The sequence below is a fragment of the Xiphophorus couchianus genome, chromosome 14 (assembly GCF_001444195.1).
Source record: "Xiphophorus couchianus chromosome 14, X_couchianus-1.0, whole genome shotgun sequence".
Taxonomy (NCBI): domain Eukaryota; kingdom Metazoa; phylum Chordata; class Actinopteri; order Cyprinodontiformes; family Poeciliidae; genus Xiphophorus; species Xiphophorus couchianus.
Window position 1 is genome coordinate 4,273,689 of NC_040241.1, and position 24,989 is coordinate 4,298,677.

General features: G+C 41.7%; 1 protein-coding gene across 2 annotated transcripts in view; it reads right to left on the minus strand.

The window, feature by feature from the left end:
* The window catches only part of lrch4 (leucine-rich repeats and calponin homology (CH) domain containing 4), a 74,883-nt gene that overhangs the window by 12,116 nt on the left and 37,778 nt on the right, over window positions 1–24,989 (minus strand). For both annotated transcript variants that reach the window (XM_028038544.1, XM_028038543.1), the window contains exons 3-15: window positions 18,977–19,106; window positions 16,405–16,510; window positions 15,583–15,835; window positions 12,387–12,483; window positions 11,190–11,301; window positions 10,799–10,896; window positions 10,418–10,464; window positions 5,499–5,642; window positions 5,171–5,239; window positions 4,936–4,990; window positions 4,801–4,864; window positions 1,342–1,443; window positions 1,151–1,248 (exon numbers count right to left, since the gene is read on the minus strand). In XM_028038544.1, coding sequence (XP_027894345.1) covers window positions 1,151–1,248; window positions 1,342–1,443; window positions 4,801–4,864; window positions 4,936–4,990; window positions 5,171–5,239; window positions 5,499–5,642; window positions 10,418–10,464; window positions 10,799–10,896; window positions 11,190–11,301; window positions 12,387–12,483; window positions 15,583–15,835; window positions 16,405–16,510; window positions 18,977–19,106 — 1,375 coding nt within the window. The remainder of the gene's footprint in view (window positions 1–1,150; window positions 1,249–1,341; window positions 1,444–4,800; window positions 4,865–4,935; window positions 4,991–5,170; window positions 5,240–5,498; window positions 5,643–10,417; window positions 10,465–10,798; window positions 10,897–11,189; window positions 11,302–12,386; window positions 12,484–15,582; window positions 15,836–16,404; window positions 16,511–18,976; window positions 19,107–24,989) is intronic.

The following is a 24,989-nucleotide window of genomic DNA, read 5'->3' on the forward strand; positions in this document are numbered from 1 at the left end:
TTAAGTTTGCAAATTCTCTTGCAATTTCAAGAATCTTTTTGTCCAGGAGAAAAAAAAGCGACAACAACTACCGATATCTATGTTCTTCTCTCGAAAAAACGCACCTGCACCGCGGGCTTTAGAAGAAAAAAGCACTATAGAGCAGAGTCAGGATGCAGCGGCTCAGTCAGAAGAGCAGTGAAATACACGAGTCACTATTTGTGCTACTGTACTTTGTATTTTTTTCATAATCATTTTTCATTTTCTCCCGTTCTAATCCAATGACTCGGGTCGCAGTGGGGTGGTGCTGATCTCCACAATTTGAAGCCTTCAGAATGTATTAATGATTAAAATTATTATTTTACAGTACAGTAGTTATTTGTAAAATATAAAAAAAAGTTAATACAGTACTTTTATTTGTTAAACAAATGCTTGGGCCTGTAAAAAGAGTATTTCATTGTATAATAATTGTAAAAAAATAAAGGTTACTACTTCACGGATTTCGCCTATCACGGGTTCTTTTTGGAACGTAACCCCCGCGAAAAACGAGGGTTCACTGTATAGGTAATTTTAAAAAATTTATTTAATGCCTTGAAATTGGGCCTCTGCCTTTTTAAAAACCCCTGCTCTGTCTGAAACTCCACCTTCAGGAAGTCATCACAACATGGCTCCTACATTAACCCTTTAACAACATCTTTACCACTGAGAAGTAGCTCCTATAATGAGCTCAGCAGATGCACAGTTCCACCAGATGTTTACTCCTTCAGACTAGCCAACAGCAATTAGCTGAGTGGGGGAGTTGCGTTCTGGGAAGTTTGGAAACTGCAGCTCTGAGGAGGAGACGTAGGTGGGGCTAGGTTCATCCAGCCATTTTGCACAGCTGAATGGCTGCCATGAAGACTAAGAGATTTCTCAAACATACATGAAAGAATCAAGGCAACGCTCCAGGTATGTTTTAGATGAGGGAAATGACATAATATGATTTTACATGATATTAAACCTTTAACTTTATTGAAGTATCAGACTAGAACTTGTCTCAGATTAGCATCAGGAATGTGGATGTCCCCTTCAAGGGCTCCATGACTTGCTTCTAAGTTCAGCTGTGAAGACATCTTCAGTAATCCACCAGTCTGAAGACATGACAAAGAAGTGGTGCTGCAGCAGGGCTTACCTTGCGTAGTTGTGTGAGGTCTTTTCTCTCCTCCTTTGGTGAACGCAGAGTGTTGCGAGATTCACTCCTGCCAGACTCTCCCAGAGTAAACGTGGTCCCTAACCAGAAGCAAAGCAAGAGGAGTTTAATGGGGCTGTAGAAGGAGCAGAGCTGGGAAGGGTGCGTGTGTGTAGGGGTGTGTGGGCGTGTGCCTGTGGGTTTGATGCTGCTCCGAGAAGAAGTGCGAAACAGGAAACTGTTGGGTTTCTGAGCCTGACCAGGAGGAGAGGAGGTCTTCGGAGAGGACAGCACATCTGATTCAAACACATAGGTCATTGTTCCAAATGTGTTGGACATCATGGCAACATGTCCCCATCTAAAGACACTGCTGCATCATGAATGACAAAAAACACTGAACTTTTCAACATTATTCCCCATTTTCCAGATGTACCTGGACATGGAGGCTCACTTCAACTGAAAACTGCTCTCTATAAGCAGTTCTAGAAACGCTGATCCCACAGACTGTATGAGGAAATCATCAAATTGAAGTAACAGCTCTAATGCCATCTAAAGACATCCTCTGTGTCTGCTGATCTTCACTCTGTATAACTGACTGACTGATGCTTTGGGAACTGCCTGCAGCACTGCTGAACTCTGGGATTTCTTCTTTCACATTCAGTGATTTACCTCCCTGCCACCAAGCTGAGTGGACCACAATTCATGCAGATCATTCCCTCTCAGGTTAAACTTGGATCTCAAATCTTTTTTTTTAAACATTAACACACACCTAAGCAGTTTTAGCTTCAGAAACAGTCCACTCTGTGGACTGGAGAAGGAAAAACAGAAACCTCTAGAGTATCACTGGTATATGTGTCTGTTCTCAGACAGAACACAGACTTCATCTGCAGAAGATGATTAGGGTCACTGAAAAAAAAGAATTCTGACTTCAACCTCAGAATTCTAACTTTTCTCTGTCAGAATCTCAGAATTCTTTTATTCTCAGAATTCAAATGTTAAAGCAGATGGGTACCTGGGAGGAACCAGCTTCAATGACCAAGATGCAAGTTGTGTAGGTAGACGACAAACCTTCTGGAAGAACATGTTAAATTTAAGCCAGGTTTTTATATGGTCAAGGGATCCCTGAAGATGCCATTTCATTAATAAAAGAGATAAAGGTGACTAAAGCAAGATAAATAGTTTAATGTCTACAGCGGAATGGTTACAGCTAACTGTTAGCATATTTTTAGCTTATGTCAATGGAGGAATAAACATATCTCGCAGTGTTACATCACATGCGATGGATAAAGGGTGCGAACAGCTGGTGATTGCTGGAATCGTCTCTGATGTGGTTGTTCCATTTTTTTTATTGTTCGTCTATTTTTAATATTTTACAAGGAAGTGGTACAGAGGTTATTTTACAGATAAATCTCAGTAATATATTTGGTGTGTCAATAACTTTTAATACAGCAAAAGAGTTAAACTTTAATGAAGTTAAGGTGAGATACAGGCTTATATATAATAATCAGGAACAGTATGGCTTAACAACATCGATCCCCAGTGGTTCTGATTGTGGGACTCCCTCACTGTTTAGTTAACACCAGTTGATGTTGTGCACAACTATGCACATGTTAGTTGTACAATATTGGGAAAGAAAATAAATACTGTTTATAATCAGAATCACAAAATTATTTCTCTGCATTGTATGATGTGTCATCTAAAGATTGACATTTCAGGTAAAAAACATTTTCTGACAACTGAAGTAGAGAAATATTTTAAAGAAGCAGTATATAACTTTTATAATTTTTTTGTTGTTACATATTTGTTGAAATTATGTCAAGACAGCTTTATATGAAACAGATAATCTGGAAAAAAAAAATAGCACCTCTGCTTTCTCCCAGTGCTAACTAGAAACAGTCAATCAGAGTCAGGAGGTGGGTCTTAGTGCTGTCAATCACAATCTTATGTGGCGCTGCTCACACCCTTCCACTCTCCCTCACCCCCATTCACTGCTACAGCTTTTCCCTGTCAGCAGATCCTGCAACGAATGCTCAGGCTAGTTAGCATAGCCACCGATAAGAGTGGATAAACCGTTTTCCTCCAATAGTAAGGCTGCGTTCACACTGCAGCCTGAAGTGACCCAATTCCGACTATTTGTCAAATCAGATTTTTTTTGCCGTGGCCGTTCACACTTCCAAATATATGCAACCTGTATGTGTTTGCCTGTGTGAACGGGCAAATGATCTGCGCAATAGAGAGCGCAATAACATCAGCATTTTGCCAACCGCCATAAAAAGAAGTAGTCCTCAGTGTTTGTGGAAGTAAACATGGGTGCTCACAGTGGAGCATAGCTTACACATTTGAAGTTGTTGTCCAACCGGAACCAGCATATTAACAACTTAATCCTCATTACAGTCCATCATGGTTGTTGTTTTTCTTTCCGCTTGCGCGTATCAGGACGCAGAATAGTGATATTTGTCATTTGACATTAATCAGTGACATTCAGGTAGGATGAATGCGGCCTGGACGTGAGGTCACATATGAATCGGATAAGTATCAAATACTCAAGTGGCCTGGGTTGCATTAAAGAATTCCACCTATGTTGTTCAGACTGTCATGAAAACATCAGATAAAAGTTGCATTATGACGAAAAAGATCGACATAATGTGCTATGGTCGACATAATAGTGGTCCACCATTAGCACATTTAGCAGCCAGCACTGAGTGCCTCCTCCTGGCTCTGATTGGTAGTGTTTGGTTGGGAGTGGTGAATTTCTTGAAATGGCTATAACAGTTCCGGCAAAAGATGGAGATTTCCACTGATTATCTGTCTCATAATACATACTGTCACAAAATGGTGACAGTTTTATCCTGTAAAAAAACATTTCTTTATAAAAGTTCTGTACTGCAGCTTTAATAAGAGCAGATTTATCAATGACCCAGCTTTAACATACAGTTTATGTCAACTAAGAGATTATGAGAGTTTTACTACCTCTAAGTTAATAAAAGGCCAGGATGCAAAAGGGACAAGATCCCCTGGTCTTATTAATTTTAAAATCTCTTGAATTTATATTAATATTAAAATCCTCAATATAAAGTGATGAAGGAACTAGAACTAAGTTAAGGATGAACTGATTAACTGGATTAATCCTGATTACCGTAATTAAACTGAAATAATCATCAACTAGTTTAGTAATCGAATAATCATTAACTAGAGTATAAACGGCCATTTACTGAAAGAACAAAACTCAGAGCAGTAATTAAGCCAAAACTGTACAGAAAATAAACATTTTGTATTTAAGAAGAAAACAGCTTTGTCTGTAAGAATGTTCTAGTTTTAGCTTCACCCAGTCCAAATTCTGCTATCCAGTCATTAATGGCTAATAATATAATGATATGCTTATGGTTTCAAAACACATCTGACACTATTTCCTGTTTTACGTGGAGATGAAGAAAACCATTGTTAAAACTTCCTATGTAGATCTACAAGGTCCTCAGAATGCTGAGGCAATGTGAATTTTTCCCATCAGCAGGTGGAGCTAAAGTAAACACCTCTGCTGTGTTGATCCTGTTCCCACTGAGGTTATAAAACGCTCTGATTACTCCAGCTGAAATATTTGCATTGTGAGCACTGCTCAAGTTCATGTTAAGGTGGCTCAAGTGAGTCAGCTGTACCTGTTCTGCTGCTGGAGCGATGCAGAAGAACTGATGGAGACCCGGTGCTCATCTGGTCAGCACTCTGAAACACACAAACGCTTCAGTAGCAGCAGAGCGACCTTCTACTCTCTTTAGTAGAGGGACGGGACTCACTGCACATCGTTGACGGAGGCCGGAGTGGGCGCTTCCATTTTCTGGTGAGCCACCACTAGAGGGAGACATACGCCGTGATTAATTCACAGTGGAAAGCTTTTCCTACACCCTCATGCTTTCTACTGTCTTATTTTGACAAGAGTTGAGGAACTACATGAGTGGAGGGGAGTGGAGTACAATGAGAAGAACTAAAAAATGTGGGTCAATGCTGCTGCTCTGCTCAGAACCAACCCACCATGAGCTGCTTCCTGTCTGTGGTGCAGAGGCCACATGACTTCCGGGTTTAGCGGATGACTTCAGCAAACTGCAAAATAAAGAGGTTGGAATTAAGTGTGCTCAGATGAATATAAGCGGGAGAGGCAAAGAGAGAGCAGCTACAACTGACTGAAGGAAACACACTGATACGGACGGGACATGTTCACACATTCATTGGCCTCATTTCTTCTTTTGTTAGAACATTATTCGAACTTTTCCTCAATGCAAAAATCATGTTGACAACAGAAACCCCTCAAAAATTTCTGAGTCCAGGTTTCTCCATTATTAATGAAGCACGGGGGAATTACCTGGCCTTCTCCCTCTGCTGCTGGAGCCGCTCCCGCTCCTGCCAGATGAATAGGGTTCCAGGCCTTCTCCTCTCCTCCAGGGTGGGGCTGGAGGGGACCACAGGGGACGAGGAGGAGGAGTTCCCTTCCATCTGGGGACTCGACCTAAAAGACAAGGTTTAACACAGGTTAACTAACAGAAAAACGGCAGTCAGAGCAGTCACAGCACTCAGTTTCCTTTTTAATCAAAATGTTTCTGAGGTTGAATTTTTAGAGCTTTCAAACATCAGCTATCATTCCCTCCTCCTTTTAAAATGAATCAGTCCATTTAATTGCAGCTCTTTTCACAGTTTATTGATGTAGATTACATTTAAATATAACAGAGAAGGACTGTTCCTGTTGTGCAATAACCAGTTTCACCATACAACACCTGGTGAAAGTTTTCAAACCCCTGGAGCTTTTCCTCATTCTGTCACTTTAGTATATTTTTATTGATGTTTTATGACTCATACACAAAGAGGTGTCTAATTAAATAATGGAAGGAAAGTTATGCTTTTTTTCAAGGTTTTATTGCTAAAGTGGTCTATATTTCATAGTGAATTGACAGGAATGTGGGGAATGAGAGGAAGACATGCAGTCGTCAGGCCGGGACTTGAACCTGCAACGTCCGCATTGAGGACTAAGACCTCCATATTATGTGGGTTGTGTTTAACCCCTGACCCCCACAGCACCCCACCATTCTGGTTTTTAATAAGTCAGTCAGAGTGGATGGAACATGTCAAAAAATTGGTTTTTAACTTTTTTTTTTAGTTGATTCCCAGTTAAATTTTTGTTTATACTTTGACTATGCCTTTCTAACAGATGGATATCCTTTAATCTAAACCATTATATCTCTGGCTGTGTATTTGAGGAGGTTGTCCTGCTGGAAAATGACCACCACCTCCAACAGGTTTTCCGCCAAGAGTGCCCTGATTTAGCTCCATCCATCATCAAATCGAAGCGGTTCCTCGGTTCTTACTGGAGAAAAGAATCCCCACAGCATGATGCTGTTTGTTCTCTAACAAACCTCCGAGGTCAGAAAAGCAACAGCTACATTTATACTCAGGTTTACATTACAAACACGTAGACTGTTTACTAATAATGTGGCCTCTGTAAAAAAAATTACTTTATTTAGGACAATCATAGTAAAAAGAACTGAATACAAATCCACATCAAACTTCAGATTCTTTTTTGTAAGAGATATTGGTAACATGTTGCCTTAAAAGTGCATTAAAAGGGTCAACTTTGCATTATTCTGTAAGCAATGACACTTAATGCAAAGTTGCATTAAAACTTGCATTAAAAGTGTCATTATTTACCGAATGACACTTCATGACAACAGTTCTAAACATTCATGAAAACTCCATCTTCATGGCAGGTGTTATGTCATGTTTAAGACAGTGTCATGTCAGTTTTATGCACACCCCATGAAATAAAGTATTACCGAAATATCAAAAGCTTGTGTACTTTGTGTTGGTCTACCATATAAAATCTTAATGAAATACATTAAGGTCAGTAGTTATGCAATAAAAGGTAAAAAAAAAAAAAAAAACATTCGAGGGGAGTGAATAGTTTTCCTTAAATCATCGTGAATGAAACGAGACATCAATGAGTTTTTTGGTGTACCTGAATGTTGGACATTAACCTCCCTATAACAACTTAGAACAAACATCTCCATCTGTTCTCATCACAAACTCCTGATAGATTCAGCTTTAGCGTTTTATTAGTTGTGATGACCTCGGAAACCAGCAGTCTTGCTGTTTTCCCTTCAAAAACTCCAGTCTTGTTTCACAGTCAGAGACAGCTCAGAAATGCTTAGCACCTCTGTTGTAGACTCCAGTAACCTATTTTTAGAAGTCCCAGAGGAAGTGTTGGAGGCCAAAATGTGGAGCATCCGTTAGTTCATTCTGCAGGATGCATGGCTTGTCCTCCCTAGTGACCGAGTCTGACTGTTGGAAGCTCTGCAGCCAATTCATGACAAACTTATAGAACATTAAAAGCCTGGTATGTGTGTCACATATTCATGAGGTGCCAGCAGGTTTGTGGGGAGACTGAGCATCAATACAACTGAAGGAAGAGATGTGATATCTCTGACAGATGGAGCTGAAGGCAAATCAGGATATTAAAACAGAATAGAATTGCAATCACTTTATGTCTCTGTTAGTTGACAGAAACCTGCACCTCTCCTGGCAACAAAACCAATGAGCAAACTCTTTTGCATTCTAAAGACTCCACAGTTATCTCAGTGGAATAGATTTATTATTAGTTCAGGGTTAATTGTTGAAGCAGTCAGGTGTGGTGGTTCAAATGTAGCCTGGAAACCATTCCAAAAGCAGGAAGAGGACTATAGCACGGAGCATTCTGGGTAAATACAACCAAAATAAACAAGTCTAGCGCTAGGAGAAACAGTTTGTGGTTTTTTGCCAATGGCAGTAGAGAAATCCTACAACTGCTAAAATTTGACTCCACTTCATTTTTGTTTATTTTTGATGAAGAAAGAAGTTATGTTCAGTGTCTTCTTCAGAGGTTATCATGTTGTTTCCTTTCAGTGTTTCTTGGTGCAGCGCCACCAGAGGTAAGAAGTGTAACAGATTGCTCAAAGGGTTTGGTTTTGCCATTTTGCCACCCTGTGAACCATCCAGTGCTGTAAAAGCAGACACAGAAATACTGAGGTCTTCAGTAAAGACGAACAGAAAAATCAACCAGTTTTCAGTTTGATCAGCTGACTGATAGTGATGTGTTCTACAGCAGTGGTCCCCAACCTTTTTACTACCGCGGACCGGGCAAGACTTGGCAATTTTTCTGTGGCCCGAGGGGGGGGATTGTCAGATAATGTTGGTGTTCCGTCTAAAGCCTTTTTTTTTTTTGCCCCGATTTTCCCTTTATGACAATCTTACAACGTCCTGTAGTGTGTGGTGTGTTACGTGGTGGTGTATATATATATATGAATATATATAAAATCGGGCATATTCAACATCGTCTTGGCCCGATTATTGCAGCCTGTGGGGTTTTCTCTGACTGGGAGCGAGAACGCAGCCTGTTGAATTTGACAGGTAGCCAATCAGAAAGCGCCGTGACGCAAGAAAGGAGGGAATCCCAAACAGTTGACATAGCAACTGAGAGTCCGGTGGACATCGGAGATGATATGTGGAAATGTTTATTACTATATGTAAAGGTCATTTTTATATATGTTTACTATATGTGGTTATGTTTATTCAGTTAAAAATGTTAACTACGAAATAACATAACTCACCTCCAAATTATAGTGCAGCAAATAGAATGGCTGCTCCCGCCATCTTTTATCAAACTCCTTTTCTTTTTGTTTAATCTTTTATCGCTTAAAATGAGTCCACAAACTATCACTGCTGCTTCTACATCGTCATCTGTGTTTGATTATTCTAAATTCACGTATGGTATGTTGGGGGTTTTGCTGGATTTTCTTCTGGAATCGGGATGTTCGTGAGTGGAATCGGTTCATGTGTAATGTGTTGCTCTTGCCGTGTGGCTGGACACACAAACAGATCGAAACCTGTTGGACTTTTATCAGTTCTGTGTGGTCACCAAGGTTTGGAAAATCGGCCGACAATCCTTAAATTGTGCTGTGTGAACCAGACCTAAAACTCACAAGCTCTACTCCTCTCATCTCGTCTCGACCACTGCCCTAACGCTCTCAGACATCTGATCTGTTTCTTACTCATTTTGCTGCTTGTCGGCTCAATGTTGGTCTGCACGACATAACCGAGAGAATCCGGTTAAAGGATTTTCAAAATAAAAGATCCTCCAGACTCAAATAATACATAAAACGGAAATATTTAATTATTTTTTGCGCGGCCCGGTACCAATTGGTCCACGGACCAGTACCGGTCCGCGGCCTGGGGATTGGGGACCACTGTTCTACAGCATGTCCTGATATGTCTGCAGTTCACTCTGGTTACAAGAAAGCGAGAGAAAGCAACACTTCCAGCAGATTACAGGAAAGCTGAATGTATCACAGCAAATGAGTCGTCAACCTCCCTGTTCTGGGATATGCTGTCTCTGGAAATGACTAGTTAAAGTAAAGGCCTACTTTCCCTTTGGGGATGCATACAGAGACTGCTGCTTACAATTACAGACAGTTCAAAATGTCAACTACATATGTCCAACTTTGCAGTGACTGCTCCTTCATACAGCCTCCTAAAAATGACAAGTAACCCCTCACAGCAGGAAGACAGAAATATTTAGATCTTCTCATGTCAAAGCTCCAAATCCACAAACTAAAAACAGACTACACAATTCTGCTCAGTGCCTCTGTAGGTCACCGTATTTCTGCATGCCTCACCATCTGCAGTCTGTTCAGGGTAAGTCAACATGCTGGCATTGGGCTCTGTTAGCAGCCGAGGTTGAAATGTGGGAATGGTAAATATTATACACTGCAGAATAGAAGACAGTGTCTTATTAAAAGCTAATTCAGGAACCTTTGATCCAGTAAGCAAAGTGACAGTTATAATGCTTAAAACACTGGATTACAATGTAGGACTTCTTTAGGCCTCAGTATGAAATATTAACTTTTATTCAAATCTTACTGTTCCAAAAATCCCAGAAAGGCAAAGAAAGAATCACAAAGAATTAACCTACATGAAGCTAAGAAAGCCCAGAGAGGGCATATCATCAACTGATTCTTCCCCGCTATCTAAAAAGCCACTATGAGTGAGCCTAAGAAAAACGGTTAATGGGGGAAGGAACTTGTCTTCTTGATGCACCAGTAGATTTCATCATGAACATTTGCTGCCAGTAAAATGAAATCTTTAATATTTGGGAAAGTTGGCTGATGTTGGATACTTAATGGCTGCTGAGCACTAAAATATAAAACACTACACTGCTAAGGACTAGGAGAGATTTGGAAATGTTTTTGAAAAGCTCACCTGCATGTTGTGTCCTCGTTTTGGGATGGAAAAGTTGAATCCTGCTCCTAAAAAACAAGAGACTCTCTGCTAATCAAACATGATGACAGAACAGTTTCCAAAGATGGGATGGACAGAGGAGAAACAGAAAAGACAAAAGCAGGTAGAGAAATAGGAGTACAAAGAAGGAAGAATTCGACGGAAAAAGTAGAGACATGAAAAGGGTTGGAGCCAAATAAGGATTTAATGAAGGATAACAAGGAAGAACAACAAATTTAGACAGTGGGATAGGAGACAAAAGTAGGAAATGCAAATATTTTTTCATAATTGTATTTTTTTCCATTCTTTGCCAGACAAAACATGCAAAACAGCAGTAACGGATCAGTGTGTGTCTGACAGTACCGAAGGAGAGGTAACAAGGGGAGGCGTAGGTGGATCTATCCGGATCTCCTCTGTCACACTGCTGCTGATGAAGCTGACCTGCTCAGCTGCTCCATTCACTGGGAGGAAGAAAAACAAAGTCTAAAACTTTGCTGTCTTATTGAACTTGTTTTCCATTTGATTTCAGTGATGGGCGCTGAAAATGTGATAAACATACTATTGTCTATCTTTGTCCATATCCATTTGTGCTTTTACTAAATGTCATCAAGACAGGTTTTGAGAAATGATTGGTCTTCCCACAGCTATTTTTCCAAAGTGCAAATATATATGAGCAAGAGCAAATAAAATTAATATATTTCTAAAGCACATCTTTAGTCAGCTTCACAGCACTTTAGGTTCTAGGATTTCCCACCATTGTTAGCCTCCAGGTACTCATCATCCTCTTCATACTGCTCCTCAAGGTGTCTCTGCTTCTGGTTGACCTCCGCCATCTGAAGAGAACGCTCGGAGAAGTCATCTGCTGACTGAGAACATAAGAAACAGAGGCATGTCACAGAATCACTGTTTCAGCTTAGGAACAACTGGATTTTGGAGTGGTGGTGTCATGGTAGCAAATCATGAATTGAAACATAATCTGGTTCTTGGATAGTTTAAAATTACAGACCTTAGTGGTGAGAAGCTGGTAAAAACAACCAGCTTCTCACCTCTAAGCTGGGGATGAGAAGGTTAAAGGTTAAAGTAACATATTACTTTAGTGCCCTTTTATAGAACAATCAAGTAGCTATGTTACATTCAGTTTTTATAAAAATAATACTTATATCAAATATGACTTCAAAGAAATCTAACTTTCTTTGAAGTAAGATTTGCCTTGAAAATTGCCAATTTCAAGGCAATTCTTTTAATGCCTTGAAATTGGGCCTCTGTCTCTAACAACCCCAGCTCTTTCTGAAACTTCACCACCAGGAAGTCATCACAACATGGCTCCTCTGTTAACCCTTTAACAACATTTTACCAGCGTCACACTGAAAAGTAGCTCCTACGATGAGCTCACCAGATGCACAGTTCCACCAGGTGTTTGCTAATTGCTGTAGGCTAGTCTGAAGGAGCTGAGTGTGAGTTGCGGGGACAGGTGTTCTGTGAGATGGAAGCTCAGAAGCTTGAAATCTGCAGCTTAGAGAAGGAGCTGCATCTCAAAGCGGAGCTAGGTCCACCCAGTTGTTGGGTACAGTTGAATGGTTGCCATGGAAATTAAGGGATTTCTCAAACATGCATAAAAGAGTCAAGGCAACACACCAGGTATGGTTTTGATGAAGGAATAACATTATAACAAAAACGTCAAAGTCAAAAAAGTCAATTTTACATAATACTGCTCCTTTAACCCAATTGCATGGTCGCATGATGTCATGTTGTTATACTTTCTGAATGACAGAATTTTGGATATCATATACTTACATCTTAGAATTGTTCTTTTTTATCTTTCACTTTGTAAGACTGTGTCTAATTAAAGCATCTATAAATTGATACTGTCAAACATTGTGTAATTTTATGATATACAGAAGCTTACATATAGTCTATAGTGTATAGTCTTATAGTAGTATAATAGTTGTACCTCATTGCCAGACCATCGTTTGCTGCCGCTGTCCACGCTGTTGAAACCAGAGTCCAGGCCGCCAAACTGACCCGTAAATAGCTCCTGGTCCGACAGACTGCAAGAGAAAATGTAGATGACAGATTAAGGTCAATTAAAAGCATGTAAAGTAACAAGACTAAGGTGTGTTAAGAAGAGGAATACTATATCACATTCTCCATATCAGAGTCAGACTTCCTTCTCCTTGGCTCAATCAACTCTTCTAGTTTCTGCTCCATGAAATGTTCAGGAAACAGCTAGAAGGGTTTCATCTAACTAAATATTGGATCAACTCTACTTCTGTTGATTATTTAGCTCTTTCAATATCTGTTGTTCTATGTCACCATCTTATCAACTCAATTATTCTATGTCACATTACATTACAAACATTCCATATCTTATTTCTTTGGCTCATGATGTCAAACCCAACATTTCTTGCCAGATTTTTAATTCACTGCCATTAGTCTGATATCTGTGTTTTATAAGCCATTTCACCAACTGTTTACCACTTTGTTGGAAGGAAACAGGGAAAGCAATTGATCTGTTTATTAGGCAGAGAAATTCTTGAGGTTAGCCTAGCTTAGCGGAAGGCTGGAAGCACGGAAGGCAGCAGGCTTCTTGCAAAGGTAGAGCAGTTACGTCAAGCTCTGTATCCACTGAAAACTTGTGCAGCAACTGCAGCTTTAGCATGTGCTGCGAAAACTAACTGGAGAGATGAGTTTTTGGTTTCAGTCCATCTTCACTGCTTTCAAGTCTTAGAGCTGCATCAGGATGAAAAGATAGAGAGGAGACTGGACAGTTTGATTTTTAAATTAGAACTACATCACCAACTTCAGACCCAGCAACACTACCGAAATCTCTGGGGATGTTTCACTGGCAGAGGAGCTCAATCATTTCTTCACCCATTTTGAGGCTGATTCACCAGCAGTGCCCCTAAAGCAGCCAGCATCCCTCCACTGCCAGACCATCACTGTACAGGAAGTGTGGAGGACTCCGAGGGCAGTTGGAACCTCCAGAAAGCTGCTGGACTTGACAGTGTGACAGGGAGAGTGCTGAGGGACTGTGCAAATCAGCTGCTGGGGTTTTTATCAGCATCTTTAATCAGTCCCTCACCCAGTGCTCCATCCCACCTTGCTTAAAGTCCATCACCATCATACCTCTGCCAAAAAAGAACATTAGCAGTCTCAATGACTACTGGCCAGTGGCACTAACCCCCATCATCATGAAGTGCTTTGCGAAACCACACTCAAACCCCACCAGTTTGCATACATAACCAACAGGTATACAGAGGATGCTATAGCTACTGCTCTGCACACCACATTGACACACGTGGAACAGCAAATAAGTTACGCAAAGTTGCTCTTCCTGGACTTCAGCTCGGCTTTAAACACCATCATTCGGAGCAGACTGGTGAGAAAACTGGGGGATTTGGATCTACCCCACAACATCTGCTACTGGATCATGAACTTCCTGACAAACTACTCTCAGAGGGTGAGAGCAATAACCCCCCTGCACCAGCACAGGCTCCCCATGAGGATGTGTGCTAAGCCCTCTACTCTAAACCCTCTACAATCATGACTATAGCCCCACTCACCTGAACAATGCCATCATTACCAATGTAGTATCATCACTACTGATGATACTACGGTGGTGGGGCTCATCTCTGGAGAAGATGAGACTGCATACAGAGTGGAGGTGGAATGACTGGTGCACCAACAATAACCTCTGTTTGAGCACCTTCAAGTTGAAGGATCTGATTGTTGACTTTAGGAGGTGTAAACCAGACATTCAGCCCATCGTTATAAATAGGAAGAGGGTGAAGATGGTGCCAAATTTCAGTTTCCTAGGTAGCTTTGTCAGTAAAGACCTGACCTGGAACATTAACTCCACTTCCATCCTGAAGAAGGCACAGCAGGGAACTGAGCTCTTGGTACCCTTCTATCGCTGCTCTGTGGAGTTGATTTTGACCCGTGGCATCTTGCTGTGGTTCTCCAGCTGCACTGCGGCAGAGAGGAAGCAGCTCCAGATGTCATAAACCAGCTAGAGACTGATTGGCTGGCCTCTTCCATCTCTGGAGGAGATCGACAGGATGCCCGCAGCATCACAACCCGGGCACCACCTCTTCAAACTCCTGACCTCAGGGAGGCGTTTCAGGGTAACAAAGTCAAGATCAGATGGACTCAAAAACTGTTTCTACCCAAGAGCTGTTGTTGCCTTTTACACAGCTAATTCATCTAAAACCTGATTATTATTTGTTTATTTATTTATTCATTTATTTTTCCCAGTTGTGTATTTCTACTATATTTTTTATATTTATTAAGAATATACTTATTTATTATTTTATTTATTTATTTATCTGACTTGCTTTCGAGAGTTTCTATTTTTTTGTTGTATTTTCTTTCTTGTACAATGACAAAAGGAATTCTGATTCTGAATATTCTATCATAAATATTATCTATTGATACTGATCATGTGTCTATCAACATATATACTGTTGTTGATTTATTGTCCAGCCCTACATAGTTCTATTATTTTTTTATATTTTATCTCATAACCACATATTTCAACATCCTTTTTAAAAGATATTCTGCAACTAATTGTCTTAATTTGGTTTGGCAGAAAGATAGAAGAAGAGGAAGACATGCAGGAAATGACCCAGGGTCAGGAATCAAATCCATGACAGTAACCTCACTGTCAATATGAAGATATCATCCACATTGTGAAACTTGGTCATGGTAGTATTAAGTAGTGGGCATGCTTTTCTTCTGCAAAAAAGATTGGATGGGAAGACAGATGGAGCTATAGATCCAGGTGCATCTTGGAAAAAAACCTGTCAAAAGACGCAGAAAATCTGAGACTGGGGTAGTAACCCTAAACATGCTATGGAATGGTTTAGTTCAAAGCAAATTCCTTTTGAACTAAAAGTCTTCCTAAAAACAAATTTTTAGGAAGTTTTTGGTCTGGCTGTCCGAGCCAGACCTAAAAGCTCAGGCTAACCGAGCCTGAGCTATGTTACAAAGCGAAATGTACAAAAATGTCTGCTTCTAGATGTGAAAAAACAATGACCAAAAGGAAAGGTGGAAAGGTCCGAGAATTGTGACTACTTGCACTGCACAATGCACTGCACTTCTACCATAAGAATATACAGTATATGAACTCTCTGTTTGGTAGTCCTCACCTGCTTTTAAATCCAGTTGGCCTCATGTTGAGGTGCTTCTCTAGCTCCTCCTCGTGGCTCTTACAGGCCTCCATGTTCAGGTACTTGAAGATGTGATATTTGCCTTTGGAGCAGATTTGTGCCGGTGGCATTTGCAAAGGATTGCTGTCCAGTGAGATGGTCTGCAGATGTCGGAGGTGACGGAAACACAGAGGAATGCGGGAAATTCGGTTGCAGGACACATCGAGTCGAACGAGTGGAAGTTCAGATATTTCTGGATGAGATTCAGAGAAGGAAAAAGTCAGATGGCAGGCAATTTGGTTTCAGGATCTTTATACATCTATCTCCTTCATTAATTGAAATGCAAGGCTACTATCATGTTAAGCCTTGGCACTATGTCTGAAACCTGAGAAAACTCAGTTAATGAATTAGTAGTCCCACTTGAATCAGTTCAATTACCAAACAGATCTGTAAGTGGCCACATTATGCAAGTTGTTTCAGTTCACTGTAAAAACCTATTTCCTTTTAATCTCTACAAGGTTTTAATTGCACATGATCCATCAGACCTCCATTAAGCTTGAACTAGATCAATAAGTTCTTCATTTGTAAGCAATTAAAATGGGAAAAAAGGCACTGCCTTGCAATTCAAGTTATGGAGAAAGGGCTCTGTCTAAGAAACAGGCCATCACTCCTCACTTCCTGTCTTCCCTCTAAGAGAGGAACTCAAGACTATAAACAGGATGCAGGTGGATCAGATGCAAACCTTTACAGCCACTGGTATATTCAAGCGAAACTCAAAGTGTCCATTATTTGGAATATGTGTGTGTGCATGTGTGGGTGTACCTTCAGGCAAAGTGGTGAGCTGGTTCCTCCTCAAGTTCAAGTCCCTCAGAGTCTCCAGTTGACCAAGTTCTGCTGGTAAACTCTGCAGCTCATTACAGCTGACATCCTGAATGCAATACAGAAGAAGAAAATAGCCAAATATCGCAAATGATATCATAATCATCATAATATTTAATCATTTTATCCCAGGGTTTCTCTCACTGTATGAAAAGCCTAGCAGGTTTATAGTTGAGACACTGTCTGTACACTGGCATGCTATCACAGTGCTATCATAAGCTTGTTTTAAAGGGATCCACGATTAGTTGTAACAATAGACTTTATTTGAGGAAAAAATAGTTTTAGATGTAAAAACAATGCAGTACAAATACTGTAATGTTTGGTTTTTAAAAAATTAAATAAAATACTGTCATATGGATGTCACCATGTTGTTGACCCTGTAATGCATGCTGGATAAATGATGTATGCTAGGTCTGATTGCACGAGCTCCCTCCAGCCATGAGCAATGTTGTTAGGCCTTTTCAATTTGTACCACAGCACACTGAAATTGATGGGAATGGAGGATTGAATGGAGGAAGAGGAAAGAGTTGGCCAGAGATGCTGGTGTTTGTGCTGCTGCTGCCTTCAGCTTCATAAATGAAACAATGAATGACATGTGGTCCGACTGTGTGATCCGGTAGATAGTTGACATTCTCTGTTTCGGGTCTGGACTTCAGTCCGGTAACACCTGTTTAGGCTGTAGTCTTTGGTCCAGTGTCGGGTCTGTGATTTCACATTCGGTATCAGTGGCAGTGGCAATAGCTTCTTTATTGTTTAAAGGAGCTTCTGGCGCTGCTTGTCCGATGTTTCTACCAGTGTTTTTCTCTTGCTAGCCAGTGCCAGGGTTTAGACACTTTGTGGATAAAAACTGTCTGCACTGCATTTGTTTTTCGCTTGCCGGGGTAACAACCACCTGTTATATCCTTCACCAGTTTTGCTCATGACTCAAAGTTTTCTGGAGAGAAATGTTGAGAGCACAAATGAGAGTCCTTCGGAAGTTATGTTTGGCACTTTCCCACTGCACTCTTCTTTTTTGTGTGTGTGGGAATTGATGCAGACTCACGTTATTTATTTTTTTTAAATTACAGTCAAAAGCAACACAGTGTGGCATTGTCTAAATTTACACCAGTCAAATGCAATATGATAAAACTAACTTTACTAAAGTTAGCCTTCCTATTTTTACTCTAAGGCTGAAACGATTCAAAGAATGATTGGAGTACCTTGATTATTAAAATTCCTTGAGGAAAATGTATCTGCCTCGAATGCTCGTTAAATTATGTTTTATTAGTTATTAGAATTAGTTTGTGTTGCGCAGGGCTCTCACTTCTGCCTGAGTTGTTGACAAAAGCGAAGTGTTAGCATCATATCTTCCAATTTCCAAGATCAGCCTGGGAGGATTTTATTGACTGATGATAATGTCCGGGCTTTTATCATTTTTCAGGGGACCAATAGGTGTCCTTAAAAAGACTGTCGCGATGCTTGGTCTACGGCAGCTTTTCTCCTTCCGGAACAGCTTCCTGGTGGCCGGTTAGGACGAACCAGAAAATGTATTTCATATCATGCTGGTCTTAACAAATGGGTGGCAGAGCGCATCGTGATGGTACATACCTGGTAGATGTGTTTCTGTGTGTGACAAACGAAGGTGTCAAATCTCATCGCTAACATGGACACAAAAACTATGAATGTTTGGGCAAGGAGAGAGTTCATCTATTAAATTGACTGAAGATGAATACATAAACGAAAAGCTGGAGTATAGAAATATTTTAATAGGCGTATTTGTGAGCCTGCCTCTTTATTATTAAACTGAAAATAATTTCAGGTTTTTGTATAATTTTTCTTCAGGCCAACTTAGAAAATGAGCTATTGTTGTTACAGATTAATTTTTCAAACTACAGAAAAGTTATTGTTAAGAATGCTCAAATATGAAAAATTGGACTGATGTTGATATCCAATAGTAACACTGCTGTTATGGTAGATTTACCAATGTTTTTTTTATATCTTTTTCTAATCTGATTACTCGATTAATCATAAAAATAATCGATAGCTTACTCGATTACTAAAATATTAGTTTACCACAGCGCTACTCTGTAGATTGCAGTACAGAATGGACCAAACCTTGTCATCAACTCAGCAATCATGAAGAAATGGTGACCTCCATGGGTGAAAAAACAAAGGACAACATTTTTTAAGTTATGCATCATAAGCAGCAATTTTTTAGTTAATCAAAAAATGTATTTAGGCCAACATGTTCGACTAATCGTGGATCCATAAGATCCACTGGTGGGTTTCGTAGTTAGGGTTTAGCTGAAGTGCAAAAAAAATTAACATTTTAAACATATTTCTTTGCATGTTTACCTATATTAAGACTCTATAATTGGGGTTTAAGTATTGTTAATAATGTCTTCTAATAACAAATAATTACTTAGTCATATTTTCAAATTGTGGTTAAAAGTTGACCAGAACTTTTAACATCTCTTAACACAAAAACATGGTGGGGGCAGAGATTCTGAGGGATCAAAATGTAAGTGTGCCGTACCAGCTGTCGAAGGTGTGTGAGCGAGTAGATGGAGGAGGGCAGTGAAGACAGCTTGTTGTTGCTGATAATGAGCACTCGCAGTAGGGGGAGCTGGAACACGGACGGGGGCAAACTGGATAGGAGATTCCGACTGTGGAGAGAAGCACACACACACACAAACACCCCAACACACCCATGAACAAAAAGTGATGTCACTGAAGAGATATCCTCACCTGGAGCGGGGATTAGATTTCAAAGTCTAATGACTCAAACATTCAGAGGCTAAAGGATCAACTAACAACATACAGCGATATGTGATAATATCTCAGCTGCTTCAGGAGTTTCATCATGGAGCTCACGCTAAACAGCAGCTCCATTAGAAGTTGGATACTTTCTGTTATACAGTCCATTTGCTCTGATTCATGCTGCATTACAGCCACCTGGAGGGGTTTTCCAGTATCCTAGCAACAGTAAAATGAGAGCGTGGAGGAATAAGAAGACTTACTGAAGTTGTACCAAATAAGAAAAAGAAACTCTATTAATAAGCACTATGAATACATTTAATTCTAAGGTAATTTTTTTAGAAAATAATTATATTTTCTGTTTTTCTAGAAAGCAAAATGCAAATGCCTCTTAAATTGGAAACATACCAAAAGAATATTTAAGATGAAATTTGCTGTTTTTATACAGTAACCGTTTGATTAAGTCTCTTTCTAAATAACCGTTTTGCCTAAAATAACTGATGAAGTGTACAATTTTCTGTTGTAATATGGGATGAGATCATACAGGTTATTTAAGCTACTTCACTCTATAGACTGTGGCATATAAGCACAACATAATTACTAAATGCATAAATGACTGCTGATCAAACAGACCCAAAACATTAGTACATTTTTATCATCAACCATCCATTTTCTTCCATTTATCCAGGGTCACGGAGGTAGCAGTCTAAGTAAGGAGGTAAAGACTTCCCTCTCCCAGCTCCTTAGGAGGAACCCCATGGCGTTCCCAGGCAGGCAGAGAGACATCGTCCACCAAGCATGTTCTGGGTCTTCTCCCGATGGGACGTGCCGGGAGGCACCTTATCAGGAGGCATCCTAACTAGATGCCCGAGCCACCTCAACTGGACCCTCTCGACATGAAGGAGCAGTGGCTCTACTCTGAGCCTTTCTCGGATGACTGAGCTTTTCACCCTATTTCTAAGGGACAGCCCAGACACCCTGCAGAGGAAACTCATTTCAGGTGCTTGTAGCCAGTGACTACCTAAAGCTCAAGATCATAGATGAAGGTAGGAACATAGATTGACTGATAAATCCAGAGCTTAGCCGAAAGGCTTCTGTGAAAGCTAGAGATCATGGTCTGATGAAGCCGAAAGAATTACATTATTTGCATAAAGAAGAGGACACCAAAACAGATCCCATCAACATCTTGTCTGTGCCTGGAAATTCTGTCCACAAACATTAAAAACATAATCAGTGACAAAGGGCATCCTTGGCGGAGTCCAGCTCTCCCCTAAAACAAGTCTGACTTGCAACCAACATTACATGTAAAAAAAGCATGTAAAGCTGGGGCGAACTCCTATACATCCCCCTGACCCTGCTGAGGGTGTAGAGCTGCTGCAGTGTTCCACAACCAGCACAAAAACCACACTGATCCTCCTGAATCTGATGCTGAGCTACCTAGTATTTCCTCCTCTTCAGAAACCCTGATCAGACCTTACCAGAAAGGCTTACGAGTGTGAGTTGGAAGATATCCTGTTGTCCCTCTTTTTAGGTAAATGGACCACCACCATATTCTGCCAATCAATGTGAACTGTCTTTTATACATCTTTAAGAGCAACTTGAAGTTTGCTTAAAAGAAGTTTAAACTTTATTTTTCTTTCTCAAGAAGAAGTCCTGAGCTAGTGCTTCTATTTTATTACGCTTAGACTCCTTCCCATTCTCTTAACCCTAGCTAGCCATGAAAAAATAGTTCTTCCTTTCTACCGTTGTCACATGCTTGCTGAGGATCATGTGACAGCAGGGCCTGTCATAAGCCAGTATCATAAAGCCCTAACTTTATGATACTGGCTAAAAATCTACGATGGCGGCGCCCGAAATGGCTGCGGCTGCATGGGCTCTCAACAACTTGCGAGTATTTGAGCAAAATATGTCACCTAAAACTGCCCTGCGACAGACTGGCGACCTGTCCAGGGTGTACCCCGCCTCCCGCCTGGAACGTAGCTGGAGATAGGCACCAGCGACCCTCCCGACCCCATTAGGGACAAGGGTGCACAGAAAATGGATGGATGGATGGATGTCACCTAAAACGCTACAAACTTTGCATCCACTCAGTAAGTTAGCATATGATCGCCAGCGTCTGCTGGAATTACGATCATCAAGTGATTTTGGACTCATAAATACGACTACTCTGGAGTGTTTACGTGATCTCGGAGTGCTACGGAAGCAAGACCCAGCGGCCCACAGCGCAGCGGACTCGCCTAGCAGCACTAGCCGGAGGAGGAGAAAGCGAAGGCGGTGCGACCGGCAGCGGAAGCGCGGCTGTCGAAGTGGACTAACAGCTAAGCTAAACGCTAACCCCCACAGATCGCCGCTTCCGTCCATCTTCCTCTCCGACGTCTGCTCTCTGGACAACAAAATAGACCATCTGCAACTGGAACTGTCTTCAAAGAGAGAGTTGAGGAACTGTTGCGCTCTTATTCTGACAGAGACATGGCTCAACTCGTCCATACCGGACAACGTTGTTAGCCTGGAGGGGCTCGCTACATTCCGCGCAGACAGGAGCAGCGCTCTCAGCGGTAAAACCCGAGGAGGGGGGCTGTGTATTTACATCAACAACAGCTGGTGTAAAAATGCCATGAGTGTCGCCAGTTACTGCTCCCCGGACATCGAGCTTCTGACTGTTAACTGCAGACCACTCTACCTGCCCAGGGAGTTTACTGTTGATAGCATCACTGCTGTGTATGTGCCCCCCAGTGCTAACACTAAAGAGGTTATGAGTGTTCTCTACCGGACCATCAGTGAGTTGCAATCCTCACACACAGAAGGTGTTTTCATCATTGCTGGGGATTTTAACCAGGCCAACATGAAGACTGTTCTCCCTCACTTCAACCAGTATGTGGATTTTCCAACCAGGGGAGGAAATACTCTAGACTTGGCCTACACCAACATCAAAGAAGCATTCAGAGCAGCCCCCGACCCCCACCTTGGCTCTTCAGACCACCTATCTGTTATGCTAATTCCTGCATACAAGCCCCTGCTGATCAGAACAAAACCTACAGTGAGGCAGGTGAGAGTGTGGACGGAGGGGGCCATGGAGGCACTTCAGGACTGTTTTGAGTGCTCTGACTGGGAGATGTTCAAGGCAGCAGCCACTTACAACAACCAGATCAACATCGATGAGTACGCCATGACTGTGTCAGCCTACATCAACAAGTGCACAGAGGACGTCAGCATCACTAAGAACATTATCACCCGGGCTAACCAAAAACCCTGGATGACTAAGGAAGTACGGGAAATGCTAAAAGCACGAAACTCAGCCTTCAAGTCTGGCGACAGAGAGGAACTGAGGACAGCAAGAGCCAACTTGAACCGTGTTATCAGGTTAGCAAAGCAAACCCACAGTCGGAAAATACAGGAGTTCTTCCACGACACCAGCAACACCAGGAGTATGTGGCAAGGCATAAAGGCGATCACAGATTACAATCCATCCTCCCCCACCGTGGGTGAAGTTGATGCTGACTTTCTAAATGGACTCAATAGCTTCTTTGGGAGGTTCGAGGCACTGAACAGTACTCCGGCAAAGAAAACTGTTCCCCACCAGGAAGAGGAGGCACTCTGCCTGGACACAGCCGATGTGTTGAAGACTCTGAAAAGAGTCAACCCACGGAAGGCCCCAGGCCCCAACAACATACCTGGGCGGGTGTTCAGGGAATGCACAGGTCAGCTGGCTGGTGTCCTAACAGACATTTTTAACACCTCACTGGACCAAGCCACAGTGCCAGCCTGTCTCAAAACTGCCTCATCATTCCGGTGCCAAAGAAACCTCAAGTCAACTCTTTCAACGATTACCGGCCTGTGGCACTGACTCCCATCATGATGAAGTGCTTTGAAAGACTGGTAAAAGAACACATCGTCTCCAGACTCCCCCCCGCATTTGACCCGTTCCAGTTTGCCTACCGCCGAAACCGCTCCACTGAAGACGCTATCTCCTCCGCCCTACACCTGAGCCTGGCTCACCTGGAGGAGAAGAACACTCATGTGCGGATGTTGTTCCTGGACTTCAGCTCAGCGTTCAACACAATCATCCCACAGCATCTGGCAGAAAAACTGGGACACCTGGGCTTCAGCACCCCCCTGCGCAACTGGCTGCTAGACTTCCTCACCGACAGACCTCAGTCAGTCCGGATCGGACAACACACCTCCGATGTCATCACCCTCAGCACAGACTCCCTTCAGGGCTGCGTCCTGAGCCCTCTGCTGTTCACTCTGATGACACACGACTGCGTCCCCAGGTTCGCCACCAATCACATCGTGAAGTTCGCGGACGACACAACGGTGGTGGGCCTCATCAGAGACGACAATGACCTGGACTACAGAGAGGAGGTGGAGCAGCTGGTGGACTGGTGCAGAGACAACAGCCTGATCCTGAACATTGACAAGACGAAGGAGATGATCATCGACTTCAGGATGAACCGGCCCAGCCACGCTCCACTGCTCATCAACAGCTCGGCTGTGGAGGTGGTCAGCAGCACCAAATTCCTGGGGGTGCACATCACAAACGACCTCACCTGGACTGTGAACACCACGTCTCTGGTCAAGAGGGCACAGAAACGCTTGTATTTCCTGCAGAGGATGAGAAGAGCACACCTGCCCCCGCCCATCCTCAAGACGTTCTACAGAAGCACCATAGAGAGCATTCTGACCAGCTGCCTCTCTGTGTGGTGTGGAGGCTGCAGCGCCTCCGACTGGAAGAACGTGAGGAGAGTGGTGCGGACAGCAGAGAGGATCATCGGGGCCCCCCTTCCCTCCATTCAGGACATTTCATCCCAGTGCTGCGTGTCCCGAGGCCGAAACATCGTCATTGACCCCTCACACCCCCACCATGGACTGTTCTCCCTGCTGCCCTCTGGAAAGAGGTTCCGCAGCATCTGGTGCAGGTCCACCACGTTCCGAAACAGCTTTTTCCCACTTGCCATCAGATTGCTGAACTCTTAACTGGACTGCACTCAAAAACTGATCTCCACTTCATACCTTGCACATATACATAGCTAAATAACTTCCATTTTACTGTCAGTCCTGCACTTTATACTTTATATTCATATTTTATACTGTATTTTATTTCATTCTGGAGTACCCTCACAACATTGGAACCTCAAAACGTTGTCCTGAGCCATATGCAACGAAATTTCGTTCTGTATACACCCTGTGCATGCAAAATGACAATAAAGTCAGTCTAAGTCTGACTAGGTTTCCTTTGATTGAGAAGTTTTGACCAAATGGCAATTTATCATTGACAGAATTTAACTGTTTTATTATATATTTAGATAGAAACTAGAGTTGAAAGTAATGACTGTATTGCACAAGCATAAACTGAAATGATTTGAATTTAATCCTGACTGAATTTTATCCCCTAGGACAGAATAGCAGCAAAGTGACATGCTGTGAATAGACTGCATTTGAAATGTTCAATTACTACCTCATTCACCATTTTTGTTTAAGCTAGGTTAGGCATGTGCATTGTATCTTAAACAATTCACAGGCCTAACTGTGAAAAAACAAAGTTAAAACTATTAAATTTTGTTTTTGTTTAATAGTTGTTAGTCTGTCATTTAGTGTTGGTAACTTTTATGGTAAAATGGTAAAATTTAGATTTATGTTCTTAAGGTTTTCCTGTGTCTTTTTAAAACATGTACCGTATTTTCCGGACTATAGAGCGCACCTTACTATAAGCTGTGTTTACAAAGTTGTTTAAAATAGCTGAAAATGTGCATATATAAGCCGCACCAGGCTATAAGCCGCTGGTATCTCCACCG